At 37.0% G+C, this 19,273-nt stretch overlaps 1 protein-coding gene across 1 annotated transcript in view; it reads left to right on the plus strand.

The window, feature by feature from the left end:
* Positions 1–1,714: 1,714 nt before the first annotated feature.
* FAM199X (family with sequence similarity 199, X-linked) overlaps positions 1,715–19,273 on the plus strand; it is a 29,880-nt gene continuing 12,321 nt past the window's right edge. Inside the window, exons 1-2 of the mRNA XM_041741685.1 lie at positions 1,715–2,241; positions 11,337–11,556. Of these exons, the coding sequence (XP_041597619.1) occupies positions 2,045–2,241; positions 11,337–11,556 (417 nt within the window). The 5' untranslated portion in view covers positions 1,715–2,044. The remainder of the gene's footprint in view (positions 2,242–11,336; positions 11,557–19,273) is intronic.

A 19,273-nucleotide genomic window follows, 5' to 3' on the forward strand; every position in this document is an offset into this window, starting at 1 on the left:
CATCTGTACTAAGCCATGAAGTAGGAGGTACACCTAATTTATTTTTTTACCAGCTCATGACAATTAAAGTAGTATTGTTGCCAACTTGATTTTTAAAACAGGTTCAAATACATGTCCTAATTATGTGGCAGCTGTTAGTTACCATTGTCATCCAGATACTCCAGGATATGCTTAAAATTAAATGTCAAAGTAAAACATACCTGTAAAAAAGCTTGCAGATGCTGTCATTAGACTCCAGTTTGAACAACACTGTCCTGTTACAGTATGTGTAAATATATATATATATATGTATATATATATTTAAATTAGACTATTTTGTTAGCTTCTTACTAATAGTTTCTGGTGCAATTACCTGAGTACCTACATTATTATGTAGCACTTGACTTTTGTTTTGGGGACTAAGCCATTGCCCATTCAGGCTCACTGGGAATGGTGCATTGGGGACCACAAATCAAACCATCATTAACCTTACATCCATGATTTTTAAGTTAAATGAAAGAACACAGGCACACTCAACAGTCAGGTCATCGAATAACTAAAGTGAGATAATATATAAATTTTAAAGGAGTGGTTGAGTTGTTTTCATTATAAGTTGCATTGGTAGGACATATCACAGAGATTAAGACTGGGGCTTGTGTGTGCCCACTGTCCATTTCTCCCAACCTCCTTTCTCCTTCCCTTCCTCCTAGGTTCTTTCACTTTTCCTTTTTTCTGCACCTACTTTAGTTTTATGTTTCTCTCAAAGTTTAATGTAGTGTGTTTTTCCATAAAGCGAAATGTATTTAATTTTTAATTAAGAGATTATTCCCTTATTTTATATGAAAATGTGCTTCATTTTATAAGTTGTAGCAGTTTAAAAAATTGTCTTCATTTGGCAAGGTAAGAAATTGGAAATCTTGTGTTTTACTCCAAATATAAAAAAAAATGTTTATACGTGAAAGGTCTGCAACCACTTGTCTGTAAAACAGAGAAAAGAGAAAGAGGAGGAAAGAATGGTGGTATTTGACACGTAGCAAGTTGACTTAAGTTGAACAAGTTAAAAGCGCTATGATATACTTTCCACTGGAGCACTGGCAGGAATACATAAGACTAATTTGGGAGTCAGGGAAGGCTTCACAGAGGAGGTAACATTTGAGCTGGGGCTTTAAGAATTAGCAGGGGAAAACCAGCAGGGCATTCTAAGCAGAATGCATAATGCAAGCAAGAGCACAGCGCACAAAAGAGCACTACGTGTCCAGCAGCTCTGAGTACCCTGGTGGCTGTTGTGTAGAGTTCTCAGGGTTAGAAGATCAAGGGTAAAGCAGGGACTATTTTTTTCCTACTTGGCCCGTTTCCCCTACAGCTCATTGCACAGTGCTGGGCACACACACTGCAGGGCTCATTTAATTGGGACAGGGTGGTCTAGTACACTGGGAACCAGGGCATCTGGACTCTTTCTCATGCACTCGCAGTGTGACCTTAGCCAAGTCCCTTTTCTCAGGCCTGCCGCTTCCTGCTTATTAATCAGCCCTGGGTGAGAAAACAGAGGTGGTTGGCCTGAAGCGCAGGGCCTTTCCAGCGCCAGAAATCCCACGCTCACGCGTGGAGGGCGGTTGGGCGGAGGTTCAGTTCCTCCTCCGCTCCAGCAGGGGGCATAGGGAGCAGCTTCCCACCGCCTTTTTCCTCGCGGCGGGCGTCGGCGGACTGCAGCAGTCGCAAGTGGCGAGCGCAGTGGGCGGGCCGGGCGCGGCGGCGGCGGTGGCGCTGCGGTCAGCGGCGCTGCGCTGCGCTGACTGGGCTGGGCCGGGCAGCGGCGGCGACGGAGACGGCTGCCGAGGCCACTGAGGCGCTGACTGGGTGGCCAGTGGGCTGCTGTGGCCTCTAGCAGCCTCTTAGCGCGGTCGGCATTCACCGGGCGGCATCTGGCCGTGGAGCTCAGCCTGCTGGTAAGCTGCGGTGGGCACACCCCGGCTCAGCAGAGGCGGACAGGTTAGAGTGGGGGAAGGGGCAGGCACAGAAGCAGCCCGGGCCAGGGAGGGAGCCCAAAGCCAGGCCATCTCCAGCCATGTCCGACGAGACGTCGGCCACCACTTCGTACGAGAAGTTTCTAACCCCCGAGGAGCCCTTCCCGCTCCTGGGACCCCCTCGCGGGGTGGGCACCTGCCCGAGCGAGGAGCCAGGCTGCCTGGACATCAGCGACTTCGGCTGCCAGCTGTCCTCTTGTCATCGCACGGATCCACTCCACCGTTTCCACACCAACAGGTACGAACCGCTGCTGAGGGCAGGGGCTAACTGCCCACACCCCTGACTCAAACTGGAGAACGCTGGCTCACTCCCGAACCTGGCGCTCCTCCTCGGGTCTGCGCTTCCATTCGTCCCCTCCCCCATCTTCTTGCGACCAGCGCTCCTTCCCTGTTCCCTCTCCCTATTTTCACCCTAGCCCTCCCGATTTTCCTTTGGTCCGGCATTTTACTTGCTCTCTTTTCCCCATTCATCATCTGATCATAGCGATTCCTCCCTTTCCCCTCCCACCCCATCTGTGCCCAGAGCATCCCAAATCTCCACCCTCAATTTTAAGATGCATCCCTACTCCATCCACCCGAAAAAGTTTAACCCCTTCCATCTCCCATACGCTCTAGAGTAGACTTTGAATGGCTCAAAACCAATCTATGGATCTTTTGAAAGATGGCACTTTTAAAGGTAGAATCTTCCTTTTCCCGTTTTTTAATCTGCCTCCTGGCCCAATTTACACTCCCCACCCCATTTTTTTTTTTTTTTTTTGGTGAAGGTATAGGAAACAAGACCTCCTTATGAACTCTTTGCTTTACCATTTTAGGCCCTGCCAAAATGTATAACCTTAAATCTCGAAGATTCCTTCATGTAGCATATCCCTTGGTTTGCTCCCCCAGTGGAAGGACGAAGCTAAGCTTAGAATGGGCTTATACAAATTTACTCAGAGGGCACATCTCCTAACTGATTTTATTGGAATCTAGAGTGTTCTGGAGAATTCTCTCATGTAAGCATTTAAGTGTTAATACCAAATGTGAAGATTGCGAAGATGGTGTACACGTAGCCCCAACCTGTACACAGAAGCCCCAAAGTGGATATTTGATAGATACATACCAAGGCTTGGGAGGGTGTATGGAGAACAAGGGAGGAGATGGGTTCAGCTATGGAAAGAAAATATTGGAATTGAATTAAGGAATCTAGTTCTGATTTCTAGTTCACGATATCAGCATGAACAAATCCTTCCATCTTATAATGTCTTTTGCATGCCCTCCACCACCTCTTAAGTCACTCTACAGATTTACTGAGCTTCTACCAGATGCAAAGAATGTATAAAACATGATTCTTACCTGAAAGAAAGAGTCTGGAAATGACATGTTAAACAGTCATGCAGAACATCAGTATAACACATTGGAAAAGGAAGTAGTAGTAAATTTATTACCACTTTTCCAATCGTCATTGCAAAAATGAGGAAACTGAGGCCCAGAGAGGAAAGACTGAGTTCAAGGTCATAAAACAGTAGGCAAAGCCAAGATTACTTCATTGGAGTCAGTGATGAAACTTGGAACAGAACTAATGGCACAAATGTTTTAAACGGTTGTTATAGTTTCTTAGACTGACTCACAGAAGCTTATTTAACCCATGATGTGATTATAAAATGAGTGTAATGGATTTATGATATCAAGTGTGTTTAGGATTGTTTGCATTGGAAAACAATATAAAAGAATACTTTTGCACGTATTTGGTATTTAAGGTTTGCAACATTGGAGCAAGTCCTATACACAGGAAAGTTGAATGATTTCAGAATTAGCCTGCACTGATGATGATGGCAAGGGAGTGGGGAAGGAGGCTGAGGGTAAGCACTGCCAAAACTGTTGGGGTGATGAGTGAAGCAAGGAGAATACATTTCTTACAGCTTATTTTGTTCTTTTTCTTCCTCTCCATTTTTTTCTTGTGTTTTCCTACTCCTTTTCTTAGAGACAGAGGTAAGGTCAAGGTTGTTTTCCAGAATGGAGCAGTTAATATAGACAGGGAGGGGATCCCTGGGTGGCTCAGCGGTTTAGCGCCTGCCTTTGGCCCAGGGCGTGATCCTGGAGTCCCGGGATCGAGTCCCATGTCGGGCTCCTGGCATGGAGCCTGCTTCTCTCCTCCTGTGTCTCTGCCCCCCCCCCTCTCTCATAAATAAATAAATAAATAAATCTTAAAAAAATAAAAAAAATAGGGAGGTTCCTGTTCATCCCCAGTTTTCCCAAGTCAAACATTTTGCCTGCTTTTTAAAAACCTCTCTCTCCTGCCCTGCTTTTCTCAAGGCTTGGGATGACAGTAGGAGATCTAATGTATTTTGCTTTGTACCCTTTTCAACAGAGATTAGGGCAAGCAGAAGTTGCAGTATTTACATTGGATGATGTTTCTGCCCTAGGCCACCTAGGCTTTTTAAATGTTCTCTCATTCTGGAATGTTCTGCCTTCCTAGCCCTCCTCAAGATGGCATTGAGAGGACCATATACTCCCCTCTCTCCAATAAATAAAGTCTTTTTTTTAAAAAAAATTTTTTTAGAGATTTTTTAATTTATTCATTTGAGAGAAAGAGAGCATGAGTATGAGGGGCAGAGGGAGAGGGAGAAGCAGACTCCCCTCTGAACAGGGAGCCCTGGCATAACCTGAGCTGAAGGCAGACGCTTAACTGACTGAACCACCCAGGTGCCCTGAAAATAAATTTCAATAAACCAAGAAACTTGATTATTTTTTAATGATTTATTTATTTATTAGAGCATGCACATGAGAAGGGGAAGGGGCAGAAGGAGAGGGAGAGAAAGAATCTCAAGCAGGCTCAGTACTGAAACTGATACGGGACTCGATCTTACCACCCTGAGGTCATGACCTGAGGTGAAACCAAGAGTCAGACACTTAACTGACTGAGACACCCTAATTATTTTTTAACTTAAATGTTAATATGGAATATATGTGGTGTTTAAGGCATTTTTCTTTGGTTTTGGGACAGGATATTTATGATATAATTGTGAGTTTTTTCTTAGCATTTGTCCATGGCAACCTCCACCATTATCAAAAAGGGAAGTCATCTACCAAATTGAAAAAAAAATTACTATGATACTGGTAAGTTCTGTAATTAAATTGTTTTTTTTTAAAAGATTTTTTATTTGTTTATTCATAGAGACACAGAGAGAGAATGAGAGGCAGAGACACAGGCAGAGGGAGAAGCAGGCTCCATGCAGAGAGCCTGACGTGGGACTTGATCCAGGGTCTCCAGGATCACGCCCTGAGCTGTAAGCGGCGCTAAACCGCTGCGCCACCAGGGCTGCCCTGTAATTAAACTGTGAGATGAAGGAGGTTAATATGAACTACTTGATGTGTTATTCTTTTCATCTTTAATAGTAATACATCAGTACTTTGAACAATTGTGAAAAGCATGTGGGAGGACAGTGCCTCACTTTTGTACACCCTATTGGCAGGATAGGAAATGAACTATTGTATAAAGCAGTTACTCAGTTATTTGATTTTAGAGCCCTGTTTCAATCACCTTAACCAGAAGAGCCTCAAGACTACTGTGTATCTTTTGTACTACCCACAGGCTTCTATCAATATAGAATTAACAGTTGCAGAAGAGCTGTGATTTGCAGGTGGGGGAACCATGCTCCATGAAGTAACAGATTATAAAGGCAGGAGGAATTTGGTTTAGGGATTTGTTGAGACAAACTGAGAATAGGGATCAGACTTGGGAGAATTATCCAGGCTAGAAATACGGATTTGAGAGCATTTGGAATAGAAAGAACAGTAGAACAGTAATGTGTTAGGAGTAGAACTGTGGCTTAGAAAGGTTGAGAGAAGAAGAAACTTTTCAATAAATTTAGCAGGGAAAGGAAGGAGAGGAGATGTGGTAATCTGAAAAAAAAGTTGAATGTTTCATTGTTGTTTGTTTGCCTTGTTTAGTTTTTCTTTTCTAAGAATAGAGATTTTTAGCTCCTTAGAAGCAGCCCACAGGAAAGGGAGAAACTGAAAGTAAGAGGAGAGTGTGGGATGACAGGAGATGACTGGGATGAACTCAGAACACGAATGGAATAATTAGTCTTAGAAATGACATGGCATTTTTTTTCTTCCAAGACTACAGAGAGGGTAGGAGGGATGGGTAATGATATGAAGACAATTGAGATCTCTAGGAGAGTTGGGCATTTGAGTAGCGTGGGGTGGGGGGTTGTGTCATCTGCTCTAACTTGGGACCTTGATGGCCTACTGTGCTCCAGAGTTGTAGTAGAGGTTGGGGGTGGCTATATGGGGGTTTTGACAGATAAGCTTTGTAGATAAATTTTCTCAACTTTAGTTTTTTTTTAAACTGAAATTTGGGCAGCAAGCCTAGTTATTGAATTAAACTCCATTTCATTCGGATTCTTTTTTTTTTTAAGATTTTATTTATTCTTTTGAGGGGGAACACGAGAGAAAGAGCACAAGTGGTGGGAGGAGGGGTAGAGGGAGAAGGGGAAAGAGAAGCAGGCTCCCTACTGAGCAGCGAGCCCAATAGGGGGCTCAATCCCAGGACCTTGAGATCATGACTTGAGCCAAAGGCAGACACTTAACCGAGAGAGCCACCCAGGTGCCCTCATTAGGAGTCTTCTCAATATTTTTCTTTTAAGGTAGAAAGTCTACTTTGTGAATAATTTTATGGTTATAACTAGAATCTTAGTGTTAGGTAGCTTTCTCCTACTGGAATAAGATATAAGAACTTTGCAGATTTGAATAGATCAGCACTAAGCACATGCACACAGTGGTCATTCATGACATGTTTGAAACCAACAGAATAGTCTAAAAGAATCACACTTAAATTTTTATTATAAAAGCTCACTTTAGAAAATTGGCATATACAAAACTCTAAAGATCACTCATGATCCCTTTCAGTAAAGATAACTGTCAGCATTTTGATGTTGTTACTTGTAATATTCTTTTTTTATTTAAAGATTTTATTTATTTATTCATGAGAGACACAAAAAGAAAGGTAGAGACATAGGCAGAGGGAGAAGCAAGCTCCCTGTGAGGAGCCCAATGAGGAACTCGATCCCAGGACCCTGGGATTAGGACCTGAGTGATAGGCAGATGCTTAATCACTGAGCCACCCAGGTGCCCTTAATATTCTTTTTATGTTCATATATAATTCAAAAAATCAGGATCAGGTTATATATGATTTGTGACCAGGTTTTTATACTTACATTGTGAGCATTTTTGTTTTCAAAAAATAGGCTGAAAATACAATATTTTTAAAAAAGATTTTATTTATTTATTTGGATGAGAGAGTGTGTGAGCAGGGGGAGGGGCAGAGGGAGAGAGAACCACAAGCACACTCTGCAGGGAGTATACAGAGCTCTACATGGGGCTCCATCTCACAATCCTTAGATCATGGCTTGAGCTGAAATCAAGAGTTGAGGGCTCAACTGAGCTGACCAGGTGTTTCCTGAAAATATAATTTTTAATGATTATAAAACACCATTATTTAGATATATTATTTATTCCCCATATTTGGGGGACATTTCTTTTTCCTTTGTTGGTTATTATAAATGAGACTATTTGGACATGTTTGGTCTTAAATCTTTTTCCCAATTTCAATTTGAGGAAGTGATCAATTCCTAGAAGGGCAATTACTGAGTCCAAAGTAGTGAACTTTTTGAAGCTTTTGATGTATATACAGTACCAAGTACCAGTCTTCCTGTTTTTCAGAAAGATTATGCCAATTTAACACTAACACTACTAACAGCAGTGGATAAACGTACTACTGCCTACTTTGTTTTTGTTCACATTGCCTTAAGGTAATAATAAAAATAATATTTGGAAATTAGAAGATAATAGAATTTAAAAAAATATATCTCTTGGAGTGGGGCACCTGCTAATGGTTCAGCACTTGCCTTTTGCTCAGGTCCTGATCCTGGGATCCTGGGATCAAGATCCACATCAGGCTCACCACAGAGGAGCTTCTCCCTCTGCCTATATCTCTGCCTCTCTTTCTGTGTCTCTCATGAATAAATAAATCTTTAAAAAAATGTCTAGTAGTAAAAATGTTTCTATTTTGTAAATGATTGGTTTCGAATATGAACCTTTTTTAAGTCACTCTAAAAAAAAGAGCAAAAGCTCCTAAGAATAGCCAGAATCCTATTAAATCTCTTATAAAGATATGGACCTGGAAAACTGAGAAAGATACTGATTTTGCCCTACATTAAGAGCACAAAACTTGGGGGGGGGGGCTCTTGGGTGGCTCAGTCATTTGAGCGTCTGCCTTTGGTTCAGGTCATGATCCCAGGGTCCTGGGATTGAGCCTCACATCAGCTCCCTGCAGGGAACCTGCTTTTCCCTCTGTCTCTGCCTGCTGCTTGCTCCCTCTGCTTGTGTTCTCTCTCTCTGTCAAATAAATAAAATCTTTAAAACACACACACACAAAACCAAGCAAATAACTGTCCTGTCAGTGATTTAAACATTAGATTATCAAATCTAGCATAGTTTTCTGAAAAGGAAAGTCATAATTACAGAAAGAAACACATTTCTACTGAATTTTTGCAAGCTCAAAATATTTTTTATTGAAAACAATTACCTAACAGCTTTTCCTACCACATAACATGGTACTTGGTACATAGAAGATACTAACTAAATGGTTGTTGAGTGGCTGAATGAATAAAGGTTGAAAAAAGCCACTAGCATTTCTCTTTTGCCACTAGCATTTTGAAGACAAAAAAGAAAAAAATAATTTGCCCAGAATACAGTATAGGTAATGGTTTACTAGATCTAAGAGAGTGTTTGTCATTTTTTAGCTTTTATATTGCCTTATTGTACATCCTGAACAATTTGGTTAGTTCTAAGTTTGATTTTTTAAAAAATGAGGATACTGCCTGCCTAGGAAGCATATGGTGAAACTAGGTAATATTACAAGGTATTCTAAGATGTTAGATGAATTTGAGATTTTTGCCTATTTATAAAAACTTGTTGATATGTGTTTATAGTTATTGAACCATAATAGTTTAGAGAGTGTCATGTGTGTGTTTTGAACCTTTAAAATATTCTACCTTTAGCTCAAAGGAAAAATGACATAAAATTGTCGGATTGCCCAAATTTTGCAAACCAAGAACTTTGAAATTAAGATTAGTAATACAAAATAAGGGAGGGAGAGTTAAAAAATGAAAAACACAGTTCAAGAAAAAAATAGATTTAATGAAAGATGAGAAACAACCTAATAATAGATAAGTAACAGGCTTTTCTTCAAGAAGCCATTATTTCGGTATTTTATTAGTATCCAATGTATTAAATCATTATCTAAGGATTAATTATGTAGCCTACTGCCTAAGCAATGAAGATTATCTTGTTAATGTATGAAGCTAGTGGAAATTTACAAAAGAAAGATATGTAGATTTAAAGACAAAAGTAACGCTGCAACAGATACCACAGGCAAAATGTTAATATTATTAATACACTAAGAACTTATAAAATCAGTAAGGAAAACATTAACACATAGAAAAACACTAGAGCAAAATAGCAAATATTTTAAAATTTGATCTTGCTAGTAATTGAAGAAATGAAAATCGACGTAAAAATAGTTTTTCCTACCAGATAGGTGAAACTTTAAAAATGAAAATTCCAGTGCTGGGGCGCCAGGGAGACTCAGCAGCTCAGCGTCAGCCTTTGGCTCAGGCCATGATCCCAAATCCCATATCCCTGGTCCAGGGATCGAGCCCCACATCAGACTCCCTGCAAGGAATCTGCTTCTCCCTCTGCCTCTCTCTCTCTGCGTCTCTCATGAATAAATAAATAAAATCTTAAAAGAAAGAAAATTCCAGTGCTGTTAAGGTTGTGGTGAAATGAGCATGCTTTATATACTGTTTCAGGGAGTGTAAATTAATGCAGTCTTTCAGAAAGGCACTTGACTAAGTATGATATGACCTTTAGAAGTGTTGATATTCTTTGACTCAGTACTTTCCTTTCAAGAAATCTATCCTGAGAGATTATGTTTTTTTTTGTATTTTTTTTTTATTGGAGTTCAATTTGCCAACATATAGTATAATACTCAGTGCTCATCCCGTGAAGTGTCCCCCTCAGTGCCTGTCACCCAGTCACCCCATCCCCCCATCCACCTTCCCTTCCACTACCTCTTGTTCATTTCCCAGAGTTAGGAGTCTGTCATGTTTTGTCACCCTCTCTGATATTTCCCACTCATTTTCTCTCCTTAACCCTATAATCCCTTTCACTATTTTTTATTATATATGTTGATAAATAATTATAAACAAAACAGTTCATCTCAGTATTATTTGTAATACCAAAAAAAATGGAAACAGCCTAAGTATTATTGAAGGAATAAGGTTAAATAAATTATGAGACTTTTTAATCAGTGGAATATTATATAGGCATTAAAATGTTTTCAAGTAATATACATAGGGAAATGCTTAATATATGATAAGTGAAGAATGGATACTAAAAACTATATATGTGTGTGTATATATGTGCAGAATGATGATTCTGTAAAAAATATATATGTACTAAAATATTGTGGATTAGTTATTATTGAGTGATGGAACTCTTGGTCATTTTAATATTCTTTATTACTCCTTTCTTATTCCAACATCTTTGCAATGATCTTTTATAGCACTGGTAAGTAAAAGTTATTTAAACACTTCTTGAACTTCTGTGTAGTTTTTGTGCTTTTCTCTGCCCTGCAATGGCTACTCTTTTCTTTTAATAATAATAATAGCTACCATGTGTTGAGCACTTTTTATGTCTGCGAAGAGTTCTGTATGCATTCTTGTATAATCTTCATAATAACTCCTCCTTAAAATGAGAACACAGGCTGAAGAGGGTGTGTTTTGCTTAAGATCAAGCAGCAGTCAAATTACAGAGCAAGAATTTGAACTCAATCTGACTTCAAAATATATTTATAACCACTATCCTATGTTTTATTTATAGATGAAGGTTTTACTTTATTCTTAATTTAGATACAATTTTCTTTTAAAATATTTTATTATAAAAATTTTCAGACAAATATAAAAGGAAAGGGAATAGTGTAATGAACTTCATATATCCATCATCCAGCTTCAACAATTATTCACATATGGCAATATGCTTTATATCACTACTCATTATTCAAACCCTTATTATTTTCAGAAAAATCCCAGATATATATCATTCATAAATGTTTTAGTATACATCTTTAAAAGGTAAGGGCTCTTTTGAAAATAATCACAGTATCATTGTCATACCTAAACATATACTTCTATTCTTCATAAATATTTTAAATGTATCTCCTATTAATATCTTAAGATTGTGGGGATTCTGGAGTTCCTGTTATGATTTTTTTTGTGTTGTGTTTTTAAGGTGGAACTTAACTTCTTGTGGAACAAGTGTTGCCAGCTCAGAATGCAGTGAGGAGCTATTTTCTTCAGTTTCTGTTGGAGATCAAGATGATTGCTATTCCCTGTTAGATGATCAAGACTTCACTTCTTTTGATTTATTCCCTGAGGGGAGTGTCTGCAGTGATGTCTCTTCTTCTATTAGCACATACTGGGATTGGTCAGATAGTGAGTTTGAATGGCAGGTAGGTTTTTTTTCTTGTATTACCATCATTACTCCATAAATAGAAGAAATTTTGATATTTTCATCTCTGACAATATAAAGAATTAGATGGAACATGTATCCTTTATTTTTACTAATGTACCATTTAGGCCTCTGATGTTATAGATATCCTTCTGTGGATTTTCATATAATTTAATACCTGTATAATGTTCTCATTATTATATATCATCAGTATTTTTCTATGCATGAATCCAAGCAAGTATATTCTTCCTAATTATAGGAAATAGCACCATATCCTTGCATCCGGGTCACGTTCTATATATCTAATATCACAAACCACTATTATAAAAACATAATTTTTGGTTCTCATCAGAAATATAATTTCCCATTTTGCTTTATCTTCATATGTAGGGATGTTTTTTGCCCTATAGTGGTTTTTTTGTGGCACATATAGCATGTAAAATGGCTTTGTGGAAAATATTTTGGAAATTCTGCCTTATAATGAGTGCAGTCTATCAGAAAATGTAAATCATGTTATCGCAAGATCCATTTTCTGATTGTAAAAGACAGTAACATTTGAAGAAGCTTTCCTTGCATATAGGAGATGTTATATTCAGCAGATACTTGAATGCCTGCTATCTTGAAAAGCCATCCAAATTTTTGAAGTTGTATTCCAAGAGAAGTCAAATATTATTTTATTTCAAACATTTTCTTATTGAAGTGTGAAAACAGACTGGCATGAAATTAAAAGTAATTCTCTAGGTCCCACTCTGCTGTGGTTACCACTGTTGAGAGCTTGTGCAGATACAAGTATGTTTGCACAATGTGAAAAACACAAATGGGATCATACTTGAGCCACTGTTTGGCCCTTTGCTTTTTTTCAACTAACATCTCATTCTTTTTGAAGGCTGAATCATAATTTATTTAATCTGTTCCCTAATAATGGATATTTAGATTGGTTTAAGTTTCTTGTTATAAAAGTGCTACACTGAAAATTAAGAGTTTTTAAAGAGAAAAAATAATCTAAAACTCTATTTTTATATTTTATATTACAGATGTTTCTGTTTTATATATAGTTGTAAATATGATTTAGATAAGGATCATAAAAATTTTTTAGCCTTTAAAATGTTGAGATGAAATTCACCATTTTAATAATTTTAAGTATATAATTCAGTGATTTTTATATTCACAGTGGTGTACAGCCATCACCACTATCTAATTCAGGGACATTTCTCTAAAAAGAATTCCGTACCTGTTAGCAGATACTCCCAATTCCCCCCTGCCCCCATCACCTGGCATCCACTAATCTACTTTCTCTATGGATGTGCCTTCCTGGATGGACATTTCATATAATATGTGGCCTTTGTGTCTGGCTTCTTTCACTTGGCATGTTTTCAGGGTTCATCCATGTTATAGTGTGTCACAGTACTTCATTTCTGTCTTAGCTCAGACTGCTATAACAAATACCATAAACTGGATGGCTTAAACAACAGACATTTCTTTCACACAGTTCTAGAGGCTGAAAAGTCCAAGGTCAGAATGCCATAATGGTTGGGTTCTGGTGTGGGTCCTATTTCTGACTTGTATATGGCTGCCTTTTGCTTTATCTTCACATGGAGAGGGGAGAGAGAGCTGTGATCTCCTCATCCTCTTGTAATTATAGTCACATCCCATCATGTATCCTCTATCCTCATGTAAACATAATTATCACCCAAAGCCCTACCTCCAAATATTGAATTGGGGATTAGGGCTTCAAGATAAGGACTTGGTGGTGGTGGTGAAAGGAGGGGGCACACATTCAGTCCATACCAATTCCTTTTCATTGCTGAATAGATAGGGCCAAATCACATTTTGTTTGTTTATTCATCTGCTGATGAGTGTTTTCCCCTTTGGGGCTATTAGGAATAATACTGCTGTTAACATTCAGATATAAGTTTTTATATGGATGTATCTTTTTTATTACTGAATATAGTTGACATACTATGTATATTTGTAATTCTCTTGGATATACACTTTGGAGTGGAATTGCTGGGTCATATGATAACTTTATGTTTAACTTTTTGAAGAACTGCCAAAATGTTTTCCAAAATGGTTGCACCACTTTATATTTCCACCAACAATATATGAAACTTCCAATTTCTCCATATCCTTGCCAAAACTTGCTATTGTCTTTTTGATTATAACCATCCTACTGTGTGTACAACAATATTTCATTTTGGTTTTGATTTGCATTTCCCTAATGACAAATGATGTCAAGCATCTTTTCATGTGCTTATTGGCCATTGGTATTCTTTTTTTGGAAAAATGTCTATTCGAATCCTTTGTCCATTTTTAAATTGTTTTGTCTTTTATTGTTGAATTGTAAGAGTTCTTTATATGTTATGGCTACTAGACCCTTATACATGATTTGCAAAAGATCTTTCCCTTCCTGTGGGTTGTGTTTTTACTTGATACTCCTTTGACACACAAAAGGTTTTAATTTTAATAAAGTTCAATTTATTTTTTCTTTGAATTCTGTGCTTATGATGTCATATTTTAAAAAACATTGCTTAATCCAAGGTCATGCAGATTTTCACCTGTTTCTTAGAGTTTTAGTTTTTATATTTAGATCTTTGATCGATTTTGAGTTACTTTTTTGTATGTGGTGTAAGATAGGGGTCCAAATTCATTCTTTTGCATGTAGACATTTCAGTTGTCCCAACACCATTTGGTGATAAGGCTATATTCTTTGCTTATTGAATGGTCTTGGTACCCTTGTGGAAATGAATTGGTCATAGATGTATAGGTTTAGTTCTGGGCTGTTGATTCTATTCCATTAATATGTACGTATATCCTTATGCTGGTACCACGCTGTTTTAATTGCTCTAGCTTTGTGGTAAAGTTTGAAAACAGGAAGTGTTAGGTCTCCCAGTTTGTTTTTCTTTATTAAGATTGTTTTGGCTGTGGGGGATCCCTTCTGCAATTCCACATAAATTTTAGGATAGAGTTGTCCATTTCTGCAAAAAGGGCAATTGGCATTTTGATGGGGATTGATTGCATCGAATCTGTTGTTATTTTTAGTGTCCAAGCCTTGTACTTCCTTGGTTCAATTTATTCCTACATATTCTATTCCTTTGATGCTGTTGTAAGTGGAATTGTTTTCTTAATTTCATTTTTGCATTGTTCATTGCTAGTGTATAGAAATAAAACTGGTTTTTGTATATTGATTTTATATCCTACCACTTGGCTGAACTCATTTGTTAACTTAAATGATTATTTTTCTCTGTGTAGATTTTATAGAGTTCCTTTGTTTAAGATCTTGTCATTTGTGAATAGAGATAGGTTTTCTTCTTCCTTTCTAGTCTGGGTAGCTCTTTTTTCCTTGTTTAATTGCCCTGGCTAGATCGCCAGGGCAGTGTTGAATAGAAGTTGCAAAAACAGGCATCCTTGTCTTTTCTGATCTTAAGAGAGAAGCATTCGATCTTTCACTATTGAGCATAGTGGTAGCTGTAGGTTTTTCATAAATGCCTTTATCATATTGAGGAATTTCCCTTCTATTCTAGTTTGTTTGGTGTTTTTATCTAAAAAACTATTTAGGTTTTGCAAAATGCTTTTTCTGAACTTACTGAGTTGATCATATAGTTTCTTTCCTTCATTCTATTAGTATGATGTATTCCATTGATTTTTGTATGTTGACTCACCCTTGCATCCCTGAATAAATCCTAATTGGTCATGGTATATATGCCTTTTAATATGCTGCTGGATTTCATTTGTTAGTATTTTTTTGAGGATTTTTGCATCTGCCTTCATAAGGGATATTAGTTTGTAGTTTTCTTGTGGTATCTTGTATTGCTTTAGCCTCATAGAATGGGTTAGGAAGTATTCCCTTTTCTTCTGGATAACAAACTGTAATACACTTTTCTCATTTAACATATAAACTTTTTCATGGTATTCATAATGACTCTTAATGACTATATAATATTCCTTGTACTAGATGTGCCAGAACTTGTGAGACCATTCCCTTTTTACATCTGTTCAAAATTATTTTCTATTATTGGTAACATGGCAGTTAAAATCTTTGTGTGGGTACCCTTTTATTCTGTGCCTCATTTTTAAAGTGCATACTTTGTATTTAAAATCAGACTCCTATAAGGATACTTAATAAAGTATAATTGGATGGAGTTCTGATAATTCTAAGAATTATTTTTTCTGATTATTTAACTTAGAGTTCATAGCCATAATGTTGCAAAGTGGCAGGCGTTTTTTAAATTTTAGTTTCTGAATTCTTCACTCATTTCATAAGAAGTTAGAGTGGAAAACTATTCCCAACTACTCACTATTAATGTATAGGACTGACTATAACATTTGAACAAAAATAAGGCCTGCCTTAGTAATGTGTTTCCCAACTTCTGAAATTGGAGTGTAGTTCCTCTGTCACCATGTATATTTAAATATTATTTAAATAATATTATTATTTATTATTTGATCTATTATTTAAATATTCTGAAAGATTTAACATGCTCTCTTGTCTCTATGGGGCCTTGTGTAATGATGAGCAGTAAATTATCCAAGAAGATAATTACAAATTAGCTGTTAGGATTAATATATAGATTAAAATTGTTAACTAAAAAATTCTGATTACCTCTGTTGTGATTAAAAACTACATCCATTTAAATCTTTTAACATGTTTCAGTTACTACTAAAGTAAATATAAAGGATTTATAGATTCTCTGGGAAGAGAAATACTAACTACTTGATAATGCAGGGTTTTAACCTTATAGTGAAGTAGCACCAAAGCATTTTGCTTTTCTGATAGTTTTCTTTGCTTGCAGTCCTTTTATTATTAAAGATATATTTGACTAGTCTTAGAGCTTGAGAAATTACTGTTGAGCAGGGAACCATAGAAAATATAAAGAGTTAATTCAGCTGTCACACTTGAAACCTAAAGGTGCAATTTGAAATTACACATCAGCTGTTCCAGAAATGAGCTTATAAAATTTTGCTGCATACTGCAGAAAATATGGCAGAGATTTAATTGTCCCTACTTGTCACAATAAATGATTATAATATATACTAAATATTATTGTCCATGAAAAATATGGGATAAGAATTATTAAGCATTTTCAGTTTGAGATATAAAATGGAAAATTGCTGATCTAATGAAATATACAGGAGCCCATACAGTTGATTCTAATGTATATCTGCAATTATAATCCCGTATCTCCAATTGACTACTTGACATTTCCACTTCGATGACCTTATTATTTAATGTACCTATTATCTGATGCTGAATCCTTGATCAGTAATGTAACTTCCAATTACAGTGTTTCCATGGGAAAAAAATAGACTCCATTTTGTGACATGTCTTACAGTGTAGTGAAAAATGACTATTGTTATTTTGAAGGACATTTGCATTTCTTTCATTATCACTACAAACTCTTCATATACCAATTGCATTCTTCTCTCATTCCAAACTACCTGCAAGGCAAGACAGCCCAGCATAGTTGAGAACACTGGACTTGTATCCTGCTTTGGATACTGACACTAGCTATATGACATCAGGATGTCTCCTTAGACATGATTTTTCCTTATTTATAAAATGAGTGTGTTGGACTAGAAGATCTGTAACATTGCCTTAGGTCTCTTGCTATTTTTAAAAAAAAAATTGAGCTCTTTAAGTGCACTAACCTTGGAGGGTTGTATGACTGTAAAATGTGGCCAGTTTTCTTCTGGTTTCAATGGAGTCACCTGACTATTATCCATTCAGTTATCAAATAGCCTTGTTAGGGACACCTGGCTGGCTCAGTCAGAAGAGCATGTGACTCTTGATCTAAGGGTTTTGAGTTTGGGCACCATGTTGGGTGTAGAGATAACTTAAAAATAAAATCTTAAAAAACCAGCCTTGTACATTGTTTTTCATTTGAAATTTTCCCTATTTATTCCCGTTTTTCTTTGCATTGTTGTTTATCATAGTCCAAATCTAGATCAAATAAGAACTTCCTGTCTGATTCCAGTCTTTCTTCACTCTGTTTTGTCCCCATACTGCTTTTTAACTCATCTTCCCTCAAGACTAGTTCCATCAAGTTACTTCTACTTAGAAAATGTTACTGGCCTACATCTGCATATCATGTAACAGCTTGTTCATCCATTGAGCTTTCAAATCCCTAGCATTGACTTTCTGTTTTAATTATATTGGTCTCCTTATCCTCATCCTATTTTCTTTAAATCTGTGGTTTTACCAAGTTATTCTCCTTACTTGAATGCCTTCTCCTTTTCCCTATTCTGTAATTCTGAGACTACCTTTTGAAACTTCACCCACTTTAGCAGCATGTGGCATTCTCTGATGGCTTTTGCTACCATTTAAAGGATAAAAAATTATGGAAAGAGATGGAAAACACATGTTTATTAAGTGTTGCCTTGTGCCAGGCCTATCACCTCATTTAAATTTGTCAACAATCCTTTGAGATAGGTGGCATTAACCATAACTCTGGGGCTCAAAGAAGAAAACTAACTTCCATAAGATCACCTGGCTAGTGAGCAGTAGAACTGGGATTTAACTCTGGCATCTTTTTACTTCTCCCTGAAGAAAATGGCCAAAGAACCACTGTTGCTTTATTTGCCATCCCCCAACCCCAGCAAACGCATAAACAGAATCAAAGGCACAAATTAAATGCTTAACATATAGTCTGTTACCTAGCAGATGTTCACTAAAGATTTAGATAAACATTTTTCTTAAATTTTGAGAGTCTACATATTTTGATAGTTTTTTTTTACCTAATACATCAAAGGAGCTTGAAGTAGAGGAGGCCTTTCATCTGATACGGACTGTTTCATTTTGTTTTAGGAACCCCAGGGAGATCTTTAAGTAGTGTTGTGATTTGAAATCTTTCAAAGGGAAAGTAGCAAAATATTTTCATTTTTGACATTGAAGCCTGAAAGATGACCTTCATCTATTCAGCAATCATTCTCTCTTGACACTGACTAGATAACATCAGGGCTAAGGGTGAATGAACAATTTCAGCAGTGTTAATGAGATTTTAATGGAAGTCATACAAATTGTTGGTAGTCATTTATGTACTTGGACTTATCAGTGACTATTAAAATGAAAATGTGGTTTTTAACATTAGTAGCTAACTTAAGAGAATTTCATTCTAAGCATCATGGTCACCTTGCATAGTGATCAACCCTATTTCTGTGTCTTCGTTAGGCTCTTCTATGCAGTCGACTTCCCATTGCCTGTCACCTTATAGCTCTTCTAAGTTTTAATCCTGCAGCTTTAACTCACTGCTAGATATTTCTGTTGATGATCTGTCATTTCAAATCTAGCATTTGTCATTTGCTATTTTGTATAATTGAATGTTTGTGTTATAATATTATCTTCCCCAGTAGGAGTTTTTGTATAAGGACCATGACTTAAAATCCTTTGAATCCCCTGTACCTATTAGAGTGATACAGGTATGGTAGGAGGCCAGGTGTATGAGTGTAATAATCTTCATGGCTAAAGTAGCTTTTATCTTTTGGTAACTTCAAAAGCCTAGTAATCATCCAGAGTTGAGATGCAATTGCAAAGGACAACAACAAAAAGGTGGTATTTTGTACCTTGTAAAAATGAAAGCATTTATCTTTTAAAATTATCTACTACTTGTAGAAGAAATTATTTTTTTGGATGAATGACTTAAATTTACTTGTTTATTTTAAAAAGTTTATTTATTTAAGTATATCTCTACACGCAACATGGGGCTCAAACTTAATGACCCTGA

Source organism: Vulpes lagopus, chromosome X (assembly GCF_018345385.1).
Source record: "Vulpes lagopus strain Blue_001 chromosome X, ASM1834538v1, whole genome shotgun sequence".
Lineage (NCBI taxonomy): Eukaryota > Metazoa > Chordata > Mammalia > Carnivora > Canidae > Vulpes > Vulpes lagopus.